This window comes from Heliangelus exortis, chromosome 1, assembly GCF_036169615.1.
Source record: "Heliangelus exortis chromosome 1, bHelExo1.hap1, whole genome shotgun sequence".
Classification (NCBI taxonomy): Eukaryota; Metazoa; Chordata; class Aves; order Apodiformes; family Trochilidae; genus Heliangelus; species Heliangelus exortis.
In genome coordinates, this window is record NC_092422.1 from 185,697,736 (window position 1) to 185,711,013 (window position 13,278).

Here is a 13,278-nt window from a genome sequence, read left to right on the forward strand (position 1 = left end):
TGAAATGCAAGAAGATTAATTTTAGAAAAACAGGTGGAAGTTCTAGCACACAGTTACTCCTGGTTTGGCTCACAAAAAGGAAAATGTAACCAGCTTCACTGGTGAAAGGAACTGTAGGTGTTGGGGCTGAACAGAGAATACAATGACTTTGGTTGTACATGATGAAAATATACTGTTTCTGCTGTCTTTGGCACTGTTTCCTCAGCTACCTGTGCTGCAGCATGTAGGAACACAGGCAGTAAGCACAGCACAAATCCAAACCAGGTGGGCTACCATGGGTGTGAGCAATTATTACTCCCCATGATATCTTAAATATTTTAGCTACTGCTGTTAGCTGCTTTTCAAACAGTTAATTTTCCTTCGCTTAACTCCATAGGATTATTAACAAGAGGGAGAGAGTTCTTCAGTCTTATCTAGGCTTAAATGAGTAGACAACAGACCACAACTAGTTCAGCTGGAACATCCCAGCTTTCAAACAAAGCAACAGTGTTCCTTGTGCATATGTAGTTCAGCTTTTCAGGTGCTGCTGAAACTGGACAGCCTGAATCTCATCTAATCTGACATGAAGTGAGATAATGGTTTACTCATCTGAACTGACAGTGAACAAACAGGGAGCAGAACTAAGGATTTGTTTGAACTTGTAAAAATGCATTCTTTTGCAGAGGTCCCCAACTCCTTCTTTTTTGAGCAACTCACTTCTTCTAGAGGTCGTGAGATACTGGCCTTGCTGTGCAAAAATATGCATGAATGATGACTAGATAATTACCTCCTAAGCTTAGTGACACTGTAGAGTCAACTACCTGATAATGGCTTTACCTTTGCTCTTATTCAATTGAATAACAACATTCAAGACTTTGCAAATCAGTAAGTGCACAGACTTTCCAATTTACTTACTTTTCGAGTAACCTCAGCTTCTTGAAAAATTCAGCATATATTTAAGATCATAATAGGTCTTGAAGGCAGGCCCATAGATAGCAGCAAGGTCACAGGTCACCCTTTCCTGTACTTTTAATATCTCACCCTTTGGAGATCTCTCAAGTGCAGTAGAAATTCTAAGTGGTAGATGTGGGACTGACTTCTAGACCGCTACCATAAAGTAGTAGATGTCTACTTATATGGTAGGTATAGACATCTGTCTTGTAGACATTTGTGTCTGAATTACAGTATTTTTTTTTTATGTCTGGACTAAATTAACTAATATAATGTACCTACCATTCCCACAAGAATAGCATCTAAAAAAACACAAGTCTGCATGGTTTGCAGACAATTTAGCATCTTGGAGCTGGCCAAGTGTATCCTTGGCTGGTGAAATGAAAGAGCATGTTTCCCCTTTCTTGATACACACTATTGAGCTATAGCAATTCATCACAGCTGCATATTTGTTTCTGAAAAGTTCAGCCTGCAATGACCAGAGCTCTTTATTCATCAGTCAGAAGGGTCATCAACAGACTCTATTAACCACTTGTGCATCATGTCTTTGAATTGTTTCCTGGAAACTTTACAAAAGGAACTGAAACTTGCTGAAATAAGTAGAGGGAGCATCTTTCCTGAGCTTGATCACGTGGGAGTGTTTCAGTTTGTCTAGTCCATTGAATAACCTTGAAAATTGTAGGAAAGTTTTTGCATTTACAGCTTAAGCTTTCATCTGACTCAGCCTCAGGCCTAAAACTTTGTTTGTCTTAGAACAGCAGTCATTCAAAATCACTCACTGTATAAAAATCTTTTCATGTAGATTCAGTCTTTTACCAGTGACATTCACTCAGCATTTTAATGGGATACAGGGGCCTCATAAATGCAGACAGTTTTCCATCAGCAGTAGGAGACTTCAGACAAGACAAAGCAATGTAAACTCTCAGGAAAGAATGTGTTATCAGCTCCTTGGCTGTCCTGAGGTAGAAGAGATGCTGTGGAGTGTAATGTTCATATCCAGCAGCTTGATCGAGCTCCAAATGCTAAAACATGTCCTAGAAAGTCATTTGCAGTATTATTAACAGCCATTAGCTCACAGATGCTAGAATTACACGAGGGCATAATAACCCTTAGGAATTCTGAAACATCTGGCAAATGGGATCAGGAATGTAATTTTTGTTGCTTTTGACTCATCCACTGAGATATGGTTCCTCTGAGTCTGCTTTTGAGGTTTGCTGTGGGTTTGGGACAGTTACATCCACAGCTTAGTGCCTGGCACTGGGCACTGAGTGGTACTGTTAGATCACCAGAACCTCGGGTATCTCTTGTTGCAGCTCAGTGCACTCACTTTGCCTCCCTGCTTTATTTGTTTCATAGCAACACAGCAATACAAATTCACTGTCAGGCAGCTGCTTCCATGTTCCAAGGGATGAAATCCAAAATGGTTCTGTTTTGAAACCCGCAAGTGAAATCACTGCATTGTAATTATGCTAAAGGGTGGCAATAATATCTTACATAGATCCACCCTTTTCTTTGAATAGCATTTGTATCTGACCCCTAAACAAGATTTTGGGTTGAGAAGTAAGCCAAAGTCACAATATTAGTTCTCTATGAGCCTGTTTCTTTAACATTTAGGATATAGTACAACATTGGTAAGCTCAGGTAAGCTGAAGGAGACAGTACCTTTTCTTCCTTTTTTTCTCCATATCTGATGCAGGTCTGAAACACTAAGGTTCTGTTTACCACCTGTCTAAAATGAAAGGCTCCAGAGCTGTATTAAATCAGGGAGCACCAGCACCTGTGCTTATCCCTTACACCCAGGTTGCTACACAAATCCTGGTGCTGTTGTCCTTGAGCTATCTACTATGATGCTTCTACTATGATCTACTTCTACTGCCATAATATGGTATTTTGATAATCTATTAAAGTTTCCCATGATTGTGTTCACAGATAGAGTGCACATAAATTGCACAATACATAGTTTGTATCTAAAGAATGATCCAATCATGCCTAGTGAACAAACAAAAGGTACACATTTAAATTCAGATAGCTTTAAAACATAAGATTTTATAAATTCTTCACTGTGAGGGTGGCAGGACACAGGAACAGGTTACTCTGGCAAGTTGTGGATGCCTCATCCCTGGACATGTGCAAGGCCAGGCTTGGAGCAGACTGGTCCAGTTGGAGTTGTCCCTGCCAACGCAGGGGGGTTGCACCTAGATGATCTTTAAGGCCTCTTCCAACCCAAACCATTCTATAATTCTATGATTCTACTAGATATTGGAACTCATGAAGCTTTCATACCATTTGTAAAATGGTTGAATAGGGGGACAAATCCTACTTCAGGAAGTGCAAAAAGGACAGGCTGTTAGGGAATATAAGCATTTTGCTGAACATTGCTTTTATAAATATTCTGACCTTAAACATCTTTTTTCAGTTTACCACTATCACATTTAGAAATCACTTCAGATATTCATAGAAACCATGTTAGATGCCACAATCATTAGCCTGAGATTCTCCAATTTCTTCACATAAGAACTCTGTCACTCTTCTCAGAAATAAAGACATTTGAGGCCAGAAGTTATTCTGAGATTAATTTCGCACATATCAGGCTCACAATTATAGAGTAATTATATATTTGAATGCACATTTGCCTTGCATTCTTAATATAGTTGAATAATCTCCATCAATATTATTATGAAACCCATATTCAATTAAAACAAAAAATTAAGTTGCAAGGATACTCTATTTTCTAGAGAAAAGAATTTCATGTGAAAAAGTGAATCAATAATCAGCCCACACTTTAGAGGGATTAGCAAGTAACTATATTTGAACGCTGGATATGAGAATGCTACAGCATGACAAACAAGGAAAATATCTCATGCAGTGTATTATGTAATATGAAAATATTAGTAAAAATTAAGTCCATATTACTAAAACCTTCTGAACTTCAGGAAGCCTGTTGTATTCTTTGTTGACTTAATCAGCTAATTTAATTTTGCCTTTCACAACCAAGTTGCATTAAATTAAAATGACAACAAGAACTGAGAATTAATAAAATCTGTTAGACTAACTTTTTTATAAAACTAATGCAAGTAATCTATATTCTGTTTCTTTCTTACATTTAACTTCTTTACATAAATGATCTGCTTGCCTATTTGGCATCAGAAACATCATGACAGCTGTAATGTAAGACTTCAGGCAAATTGCATTTTTTTAAAAAATGCTTTTCATAACCTTCATACTTCTTACATTTGAGAGTCCTATGGAATAAACTAGATTTCAGGATGATGTATTCCAACATATGATACTCCAGATCATTACTTTGCTTCAATAACAGGAGGGTGAAATTTTGAGAAGAATCCCTGGGGACTATTCCACTCACATTATTTGTGTCTCTGTGTGTTTATGTGTCTGTCTCCTGTACTGTAACACACTAAAAGGGCTCTGCTCTGCTGCTGTCATCCATCCACAGTGATCTCTCCCAGGCTAAGAAATTCTCTTTACCTTCATAGTGACTCTGGCCACCATGAACTTGGTTTTATGCAGTAACAATATAGAAACTAAATTAGCATTTCTTCTATGAAGTCTTGGTGATAAATGGAAGGAAAAATTATGCATATGTCCCAGTAACAATGTGCAGCCTGTCTATTACCTGAGGAACAAGGATTGCTGAGAGAGATGGGACACAGTGACAGGGCTGCACAAACAAGGACAACAGTCACTGGTAAAGAGTTGTGCCAGTGGAAATACCAATTGGATATAAAGCACAAAAATCTTTACTGTGGGAGTAGTTAAGTACTGGGACAGGAGTACACAGAAGCTGTGGAATCTGTCCTAAAACTTTTCTAAAATCTCAAAGCAAGCTGAGACCCTGAGCAACCCAATCCAACCACAGTTAGCAAGAGGTTGGTGACACAACATCCCTGCCGACTGAAATAGTTCAATTATTCTCTGATTGTCTTCTATAAGAGATGATAGCTGGCTTGGAAACTAAGTTCATGTTCCTCCAAAAATTTGTCATCCATGGATAGATGTGAATTGACTCTACAAGCCTTTAAGACAGCAGTTTACAATCTTTATCCATCTGTGGACATGAAAATATTTCCAGTGGCGGTCCAGAGCTTATAAGCAGCTTTAAATCTCTTCAGAGGAAGTTTCTTTTATTTAGGTAGTTTTCACAGATTCTTCATTAGTAGGCTACAGATGCCTACATGTCCATATGCCACACTGAAAATTCTTATTTTCATGGTTCTGATGAGAACAATGTTGGATCAGACTCAAGTTTGATTATTATTTTCCAAAACCATTCTTTCTAAAGAAATAAATTTGCACTTAGAAGTCTGCATTCTCTCTGCCTGTCTCTCTTTCTTTCCATGCAGACTCCCTTTGAGTAAACATCCCATAAAACAAATACCATGTCCCGATTTTATGCAGGAGAACGCAGAGATCTTTTCTCCCTTAAAATACTGTTAAATGGGAAAAATAAGCTACTTGGCAATATTACAAAGAAAAATTACAAGACAGTTTTATCTGAGAAGTGTATCTTATAGAGCAGTTGTTTTACATATTAACACAGAAAAGGTGAGAGAGAGAATGAGAATTCTTTTTCTTATTCTACTTCTCATATGAAAGAACAACAAAACCATTTTAATTACCTGTTTCCATTTTCCCATCTTGTGCTGCAGGCCCATCAGGAATTACACTCTTCACCTGGAGAAACTCATCCGGCTCATCCCCACCAATAATGGTAAATCCAAATCCCATGTTGCTTTTCTTAAGAGTTGTGCTGAGGAAAGTCCCCTTCAGCTGTGATGCATCGCGGGTGAAGAGTGGTTTTTCTACATCAGTCGACATAAACAAGAAAGACAAAAGTTCTGATCTAGTCTCAACACAGTGGGGACAGCAGATAACAATACTGGCTGACAGCAGGTGACTGTGTAAAAACCAAGGAAATAAGGAGTGCAGGCATTCCAGGAAAAAAAATATTTGTGAGTTCTTGTATTAATACAAAGCTTAAAACACATTTCTTATCTATGGCAGATTAGCCCTTAGTAGGGGAGTTATAAATACCCGTTTGTATTAGAAATACATTTGGAAGTGCATATTGTGTACCTAAAATAATTGCAACAATAAAAATGACCCATGAGGAAATTTTAAAACCTCTTTCATAACCTATGCATTCAGCTTGGCCCACAAAGCAACACATTCTCCATAATTTGCCTCACAAATTATTTCCTTATTCACAATAAGGAAAATATCCTGTTGAATATCCTATTCCATCCATTAACAAGCAGTGTTAAATATTAGGTGAACTTTTCTCTCCAAGCACGTGTGGTTCTGGCATCGGACACGCGACACGCGCAGCTGCAGTGCGACCTCCGTGCGCCCCGGTGTGCGGCGTGGGTGGTGGGGCCTCCCCGCGCCTCTCTGCTCTGCGGTGCTGGGTGAGGGAGGGTGGGAGAGAGGTGCCAAGGGTGGGGGGAAGGTGCAAAGGGGGTGACCTCAGGTGCTGCCCCTGCTCCCGCAGCCCCCGGGGCGGTGCTGCCAGCGGGGGGACGTACCCTGTAGCCCCCATGTCCCGCTGGGCTCACGCCGGCACTGGGACAGATCACTGACGCTGCGGGACCTCCTGGGAGCCAGGTGCGAGTGGAAGAGTTTGGGTCTAGGTAAGGTTGATGAGGAGCTTTCTACTGTTACAAAGGAAAACAAGCCTCATTTTCTGGCTGTAACTTTACATCAAAGTTTATTTGTCTCTACCAATACTGGTTGCTGCTTTTACAGCTCATTTCAGGCACATTAATTTTTACTTTATCAAGAGGCTATATTCTTGTAAACTCCTGTAACACAGTGCTTGAGGCTTTTAACTTAATTGATGCTTGCTGGTTGAGCTAGCTTAGAAACATACCAAACACCAATTAATGGTAATTTAGAGAAAGTACAATTAATTATTTCAGTGTTGCCAACCTCAGGTGCTCAAGAGAGAGTCATACATTCCCAAGAATAGATTTTATGCTTTTATTTAGAAAATTACTTGTTTCTCAGCCTTTTGAAAACACTAAAGTCAACCTTTGTGTCTTTTCTCTGCACCTGTGAAAGTTACAGTGTTTTCAGGTGGCTCATTAATCAGACATTTAGAGGAGAAGTCTGGGAAAATCAGACATTTAGGGGAGAATAATGCTAAGAGATATGTATTAACATTGTGAGAATTGGCAACAACACTCTTCTAATCAGACTATGACAAAATCATTGTCACATAAACAGGAGAGCAGGATCTTTCACCTTAACTAAGATAGCTGACATGGTACTGTACCTCGGAAACCTTGGGCCTGCATAGGCTTTGTTCCAAGTTCTGCGTTGGGCATGTTATGCTGCTGTAGCTTCCTTTTTGCTTCTAGGACAGGGTTTTCAAATTGTGTTCTTCTATTTATGTGGCTGGAAAAAATTTGGTTTTGATTAAAAACTAGGTTCAGCTGGGGACAATGATAATTTTCACAGTAAGATGCTGTATGTGACTTAGGTGTGTTTGTTTAGGGAGCAAAACCACATTCCTTAGTGTTCCACACAATTTTGTTGGGGATGAGAAATGCACAACATAGCACATTGCATAATAAACAGCACAGAGAAGTGTCCTATCATTTCCATATGCTGAACTCTGCTACAGATAAATGTTTTTGATCTATGGAACTACATATTGAATAGCAGCACTGCTGAAGCATGCTGCAATGAGTGTCTTTAGTACAAGAATTGTTCTCTGCATGATTCAAGGTATCTGAACCGGTTTTGTGCATTATCACTGATCAGCTATAAGTGATATTACTTAATCACTCACAGAAACGGTAAAGCCTAGAGCAGAGTGCTTTTATTATTGCAGTTTAGAAGTAAATCTAATATAGGAAATAAATGGAAGATGATTTCTTTCTAAATCTAAGGCATAAGTCTGCTCAGCTGTACAGAAAAATTGGATGTTGCATAAACTAAGATGGTAGGTTAGAACTACATAGAGAAATGTATGAAATACAAGGCAAAATGTACACATTCTTTTCTTGGTGTTTTATATTTCCTACAACAGGTCAATAAGTACATCTCCATCATTACTCCATTAATATTTTTGTATTGTGCTACTCTCTTAACTATATACTAGTATGATGTCCTGGATTTTAATTCTCTAATTTAAAGCTTACATTTCATCAATCAATGAGAATTCCTACGATTTCATGTTTTCTGAAGAAAGCAAAGCAATTTAGTAGGTTGCACTGAACAGCTCCACAAGATAGGATCACAATAGGATCACAACACAGAAAAGGGCTTTGTGCTGCCAAAGTTCTGGGGAAACAAATATCTATGCACAGAAAGGCAGGTTTTCAAACATGTCACTCCTTATCTGTTCTCACTGAGCTGCTATGTATTGGGTTCTTCGGAAAAGCTTATCCCAATCATGGGCTTTAAGCACTTGAAGAGGTGACCTGTGAACTGTTGAAACTCTGAGATCCTTCAATTTATATTGAAATGACCTTTTATGCCACATTAAGAACTTTTCAGGTCCCTTGGGATTCAGATCCTACCACTGCTTCAAAGTAAGTAACTGAAATTGCCATTAAGAAAGTGAGGTAGAGAAAGGCAGTAAGTCCTATGGGAATGCAATGTACTTGGAAAATCAGGATTTAGTGGCCAGAGCTAATGACATAAAAAGATTTCCAGTCATGTAAGGGAGTATTTTATTTCACAAGAGGAATTAAATATGATAAATCCTGGAGTTTGCTACTATGTTAACATGGCTATAACTCATTCAAGTAGCTGCTAACTTACTGTCATACTCAAGTTTTGATTAACGCTTTTCTTGTAAATTTTATTTATGTTGCAGACAGAGGAAGTCCCTTTTGTTTCCTTCCTTCTTCAGACAGGCTATTTAAGTTTATAGGATTTCCTTTCCTAGCATTTGCTTTCTAAATGTAATTGTAATTGTAATTTTCATGCTGTAATTGTCAGTCTTCAGCAACGTACTCTATTGCAAACCTAAAAACATAAGGTGGAAGTGAGACAAACTATACCAATTAAAAACAGAAATACAAGACTTACATGCATTATTGAGGTAATTATGAACTACTACATACCATGTGATGTATTTCAATACTGTAAAGGAAATTCGATTTTTGGTACTACACCATGTGAAATACTACATGAAGTTTTGATCACCCATGGCCAAAAAAATGAATCCATAGAAAAAGTTTTACAGGAATACCAGTGAAAGAGACTCTCTTCTGTGATAGAAGACCAAAGGAGTTTTAGCTTTTTATTCAAGCAGAATTAATTCTCATTTGTGATTGCATTCCATGAATACATTTGGAAGTAAACGCTAGAATGTATTCAAGATGTCAGGATTTCAGACTTGAAATCTGTGGGCTCCTTACAAGCGTAAGTGTGAAATTATGAAACAGCCTCCAATAGCATATATTGGGTAAAATAGTTTGTTCCAGGTTAGCATCTGATAAAACTAAAAACAGAGTTGCTACACAGTGGGTGGAGTTAATTGCTTCAACACAGGGGTCATGTCTTATTTTAGAGGCTCTAAAGTATTCTGCTCTGGTCTTCATCTGCCTTTCTAGAAAAGCAAGTTTCCCATCACTTTTGTTTAATATTAATCAGATGTAATGGGTATCTAAGATCATGCTATGGATCTGCATTTAGGACCTTGAGCTAAGCTTAGTGTCCTGCTGTAATTGCAGGACATTTCTCAGTACCACAGGAGTCCTCTTGAAGACCTAAGTTACAAGTTACATGTGGTTCCATGACATAAAAAAAAAGATGAGATTTTCTAATATAGCATGTGTCTATAGCATGAGTTCCTGTGGTATTGACAGCACAACTATAATCTGCTATCTGCTGCCTCTCTGCAGGTTCTAGTGATTTAGTCCATTTACACAAAAATGCCTTTAGTAATGGCTATCTTGAACATGACCTCCTTGTGCTAGTATATCATACAGGAAGACGAGCAGAGGTACCTGAAGAACCTCAAGTTGTTGGTGTGACCTTAATAATTCTTAGCTCTAATTTACTCCCTTATTTTGGGTTTCACAGTAGTGAGCAATCTCAAAGCCTGGTGTGAGAATTCCAATAAATTCAAACAACTGCATTAAATATTGTGTTCAAGAAAGATGTGGCCTTTTGTTTGCTTTCTAGTCCTAAGAATCCTGAAGTTTACTCTGCAGAGAAGAAGGGGCAGTTGGTGATGCCGTCCTCTTGCATGCTGCTTGCTGTATGCTGTGGACAACCCCTCAGAGTTGGGATTTATTTTTTGGCTGCATTTAGCTGTGAAGTCAAAATACTATCTCTGGTGTTATCAGTAGGTCCTGTCACCACCAGCCAGCCTATAAGACATAGGCACCATTCTGCCATCTTATCAGTAAATGTGACCAAGCTAAGTGGTTTTTGTGATGTAGTTTCACAGCAGATGTGCTGAGACAACTGGAGATCAATGTGCAATAATGCCTGGTGTGCAGACTTCAGTTGATGGCCAAGTGTGTTGGGTCTGTGTGTGTGGACTGGGAAGGGGCTGAAGGAGAGGATCCTGTGAGAAGCTGCTGGAAGCTCCCGCAGCTCCAAAGTTGGACTCACTTCTGGCCAAGGTTGATCCCATCAGTGAAGGTGATAATTTCTCCAAGATTAACATATTTAAGAAGGGGAAAAGGAAACAGCTAAAACACCAGAGGAAAGGAGGGGAAGGGAGGGAAGAGGGAAAGGGAAGGGCATGGAATGGAAGGGGAAGAACAGAGGAGAGGAGAGGAGAGGAGAGGAGAGGAGAGGAGAGGAGAGGAGAGGAGAGGAGAGGAGAGGAGAGGAGAGGAGAGGAGAGGAGAGGAGAGGAGAGGAGAGAAGAGGAGAGGAGAGGAGAGGAGAGGAGAGGAGTGGAGAGGAGAGGAGAGGAGAGGAGAGGAGAGGAGAGGAGAGGAGAGGAGAGGAGAGGAGAGGAGAGGAGAGGAGAGGAGAGGAGAGGAGAGGAGAGGAGAGGAGAGGAGAGGAGGTGAGTGCAACATCTATGCAGACACCAAGGTCAGTGAGGAAGGAGGGGAGGAGGTGCACAAGCAGAGGTTCCCCTGCAGCCCATGGTGAGATGGAGAGCTGTCCCCCTTCAGCCCATGAAGGAACACTGTGGAGCAGGCTGTGGAGGAGCAGATATGGACCTGCAGCTGAAGGGAGATGGCTGTGCTTGAAGCAGTCCTTGATCTGTGGGAAGCCTGTGTGGGAGCGACCCCACACTTGAGCAGGGGAAGGATGAGTAGTCCCCTTCCTGAGGAGGAAGGAGCAGCAGAAAACAGCTCGTGAGAAGTCCTTTTCTTAGCTAATTTAATGTATGGGATTTTTTTATGTGTTTTTCTTCACTTGAACTTTTGAAATTGTTGCCTATAACCCACCAAAGTAATTTTGACAATCAGGATTCTGGGCATTCCGACGCATAACTTGTTAGTGCCTAACTTCTCTTACATTCCTATTTTTCAGTCACTAATACTTTACGAATTTTTTTGTTTGAGTAGTAACAGAAAGTTGTCAGAAATTGTCAAAGAGGTGTATTTCTCCAGAAGAAATACCTGTATGGCTAACTTAGCTGTTCTATTAAGAAGACCATATCTGGAAATTGAGCTGTGTTGTAGTTAATCATCTTTCAAGGGGAAAGTAATCATTCTGCAATTAGGATTGTGAAAGATCCAGCACACTCTAATAACGACATGCCCTCTCTATAGCCCTGCACAGCTGAGTGCTGCTAGTTCTTAGTTTATAAATTAAGAGAAAATTGCATGAAAGTTAACCTACATATAGCAAACACTTCTCATTTAGTCAAATGTCTACGTCTTACAAATGAAGCATGGACCTGCATAACAAGACAAATGAAAACTTTAATAACATCTCACACCTGCATTTGTGGGTGATTCAAGAAGGAACTTATACTGAGGACCTTATTTCTTAGCAGAATTTGTGGATATATCACGATCAGTCTTTATTAACTTTGCAAGCAAGACCTTTAAGGTTTTTCCTTTTTAGCTTTTTCTCTGGTCTCAAGAGTAATGGAACTAAGAATGGCTGGCTCTTGTAAGGTGAACCTGAGCCTGTCTGCCTCATTGCTCATCCTTACAAACTTCCCATGGGATACAAATATTTCATCTAGCAGAGTACAAGCTCTTCTTTCACTGACAGTTTTGAAGACCTACATGTAAAATTGGAATAGATGTGAAGGTGTTAAGTTTTTCATGGTTTACCCACTTTTTTCACATAATTGAGAGAGTTTATTGTAATCTTATTTTATCACGTTAAAAATTATTTCATCTGCTCAATGCTGGTAATAAAAAAGGTGTGACTGCCACTTCTTAGCATGAAACATGGAAAGCAATCTTTGTTTTAAACTTATGGAGCTCGACAGCAAATTAAAGTACAGCTACGTTTTACTGACCATAAAACTCCTCATTCCAGTTCTAAAAGCCTCTGAGCCTGCAGTAGGTTTGATATGTCTTTCCACAAATCTTATCCACAGTAGGATTAATAAATTTGGCACTAACAGCCTCAAAGTATGTAATTGCATAATAACATCTGGGCATGGTGCCTTGTGTCTGTTTACCTGTGGAAGGACATGAAATGGAGATAAATCCTAGATCTGTTTCTGACTCGGAAGGGAAGTCTGAGCCCCACCACTGCCAGAATGCCTTGGGCTGCACTAACAAGAAAGTAAGTTCTGAATAAGAGATTAACACACAGAAATTGCTCAACACCTGCTGCTCACCAAAATATGCAAAAACCCATTGGGGAAGACCTCCAGCAGCTGCATAATGGAACATGCAAAAATCTTGAGGGGGTGTTAAGTACAAAGAGATATGTGAACTCCAGTCCCTAGTTACTTGAGGACATTTTTAAAGAACTCAGGCATAAAACAAGAGGTTAATTTAATGGCATTATGTAGGTACTTCAATATTTTACTCATCTTTTGTTTGAATCAGGCAGGACTTACAGATGATCTGGGCTGATCAACAAAACAGAAGGGACTGCTGGGTCTTTTACCTAAGGGCACAGAACAAGACAGGCACAAAGAAGCAGAGTAGGTGCTACTGCTTTTGGAGAGTGGGAGAGAAGGAGTTAGTGGCCAAACACTGTTTTCATTTATTTGCTTGCTCTGCAGGAGGGCTAGGGAAGATGCAAGGGCATCCATAAGCTGCTGCTCTTGTAGCAGGAAAGGGAATCTTAATCTTCTAACCCTTCAGAAATCAGATCTTTTTTGAACTCTTTCTCAAGCTCTACTCTGTGCATCTTAACAGTAGCATATGCTGAGATCTGGAAAAGCTGCAATCTTAGTATCTGTTCATAGTGATCCTGCAGTCAGAGTAT

General features: G+C 39.6%; 1 protein-coding gene across 8 annotated transcripts in view; it reads right to left on the minus strand.

Moving 5' to 3' along the window:
* MAGI2 (membrane associated guanylate kinase, WW and PDZ domain containing 2) overlaps positions 1 to 13,278 on the minus strand; it is a 694,924-nt gene that overhangs the window by 134,859 nt on the left and 546,787 nt on the right. For 7 of the 8 annotated variants that reach the window (XM_071734034.1, XM_071734029.1, XM_071734032.1 and 4 more), the window contains exons 8-9: positions 7,223 to 7,344; positions 5,568 to 5,750 (exon numbers count right to left, since the gene is read on the minus strand). In XM_071734034.1, the coding sequence (XP_071590135.1) occupies positions 5,568 to 5,750; positions 7,223 to 7,344 (305 nt within the window). Of the gene's footprint in view, positions 1 to 5,567; positions 5,751 to 6,473; positions 6,603 to 7,222; positions 7,345 to 13,278 lie in introns of all 8 variants that reach the window. The other variant, XM_071734035.1, reaches the window with a different exon arrangement.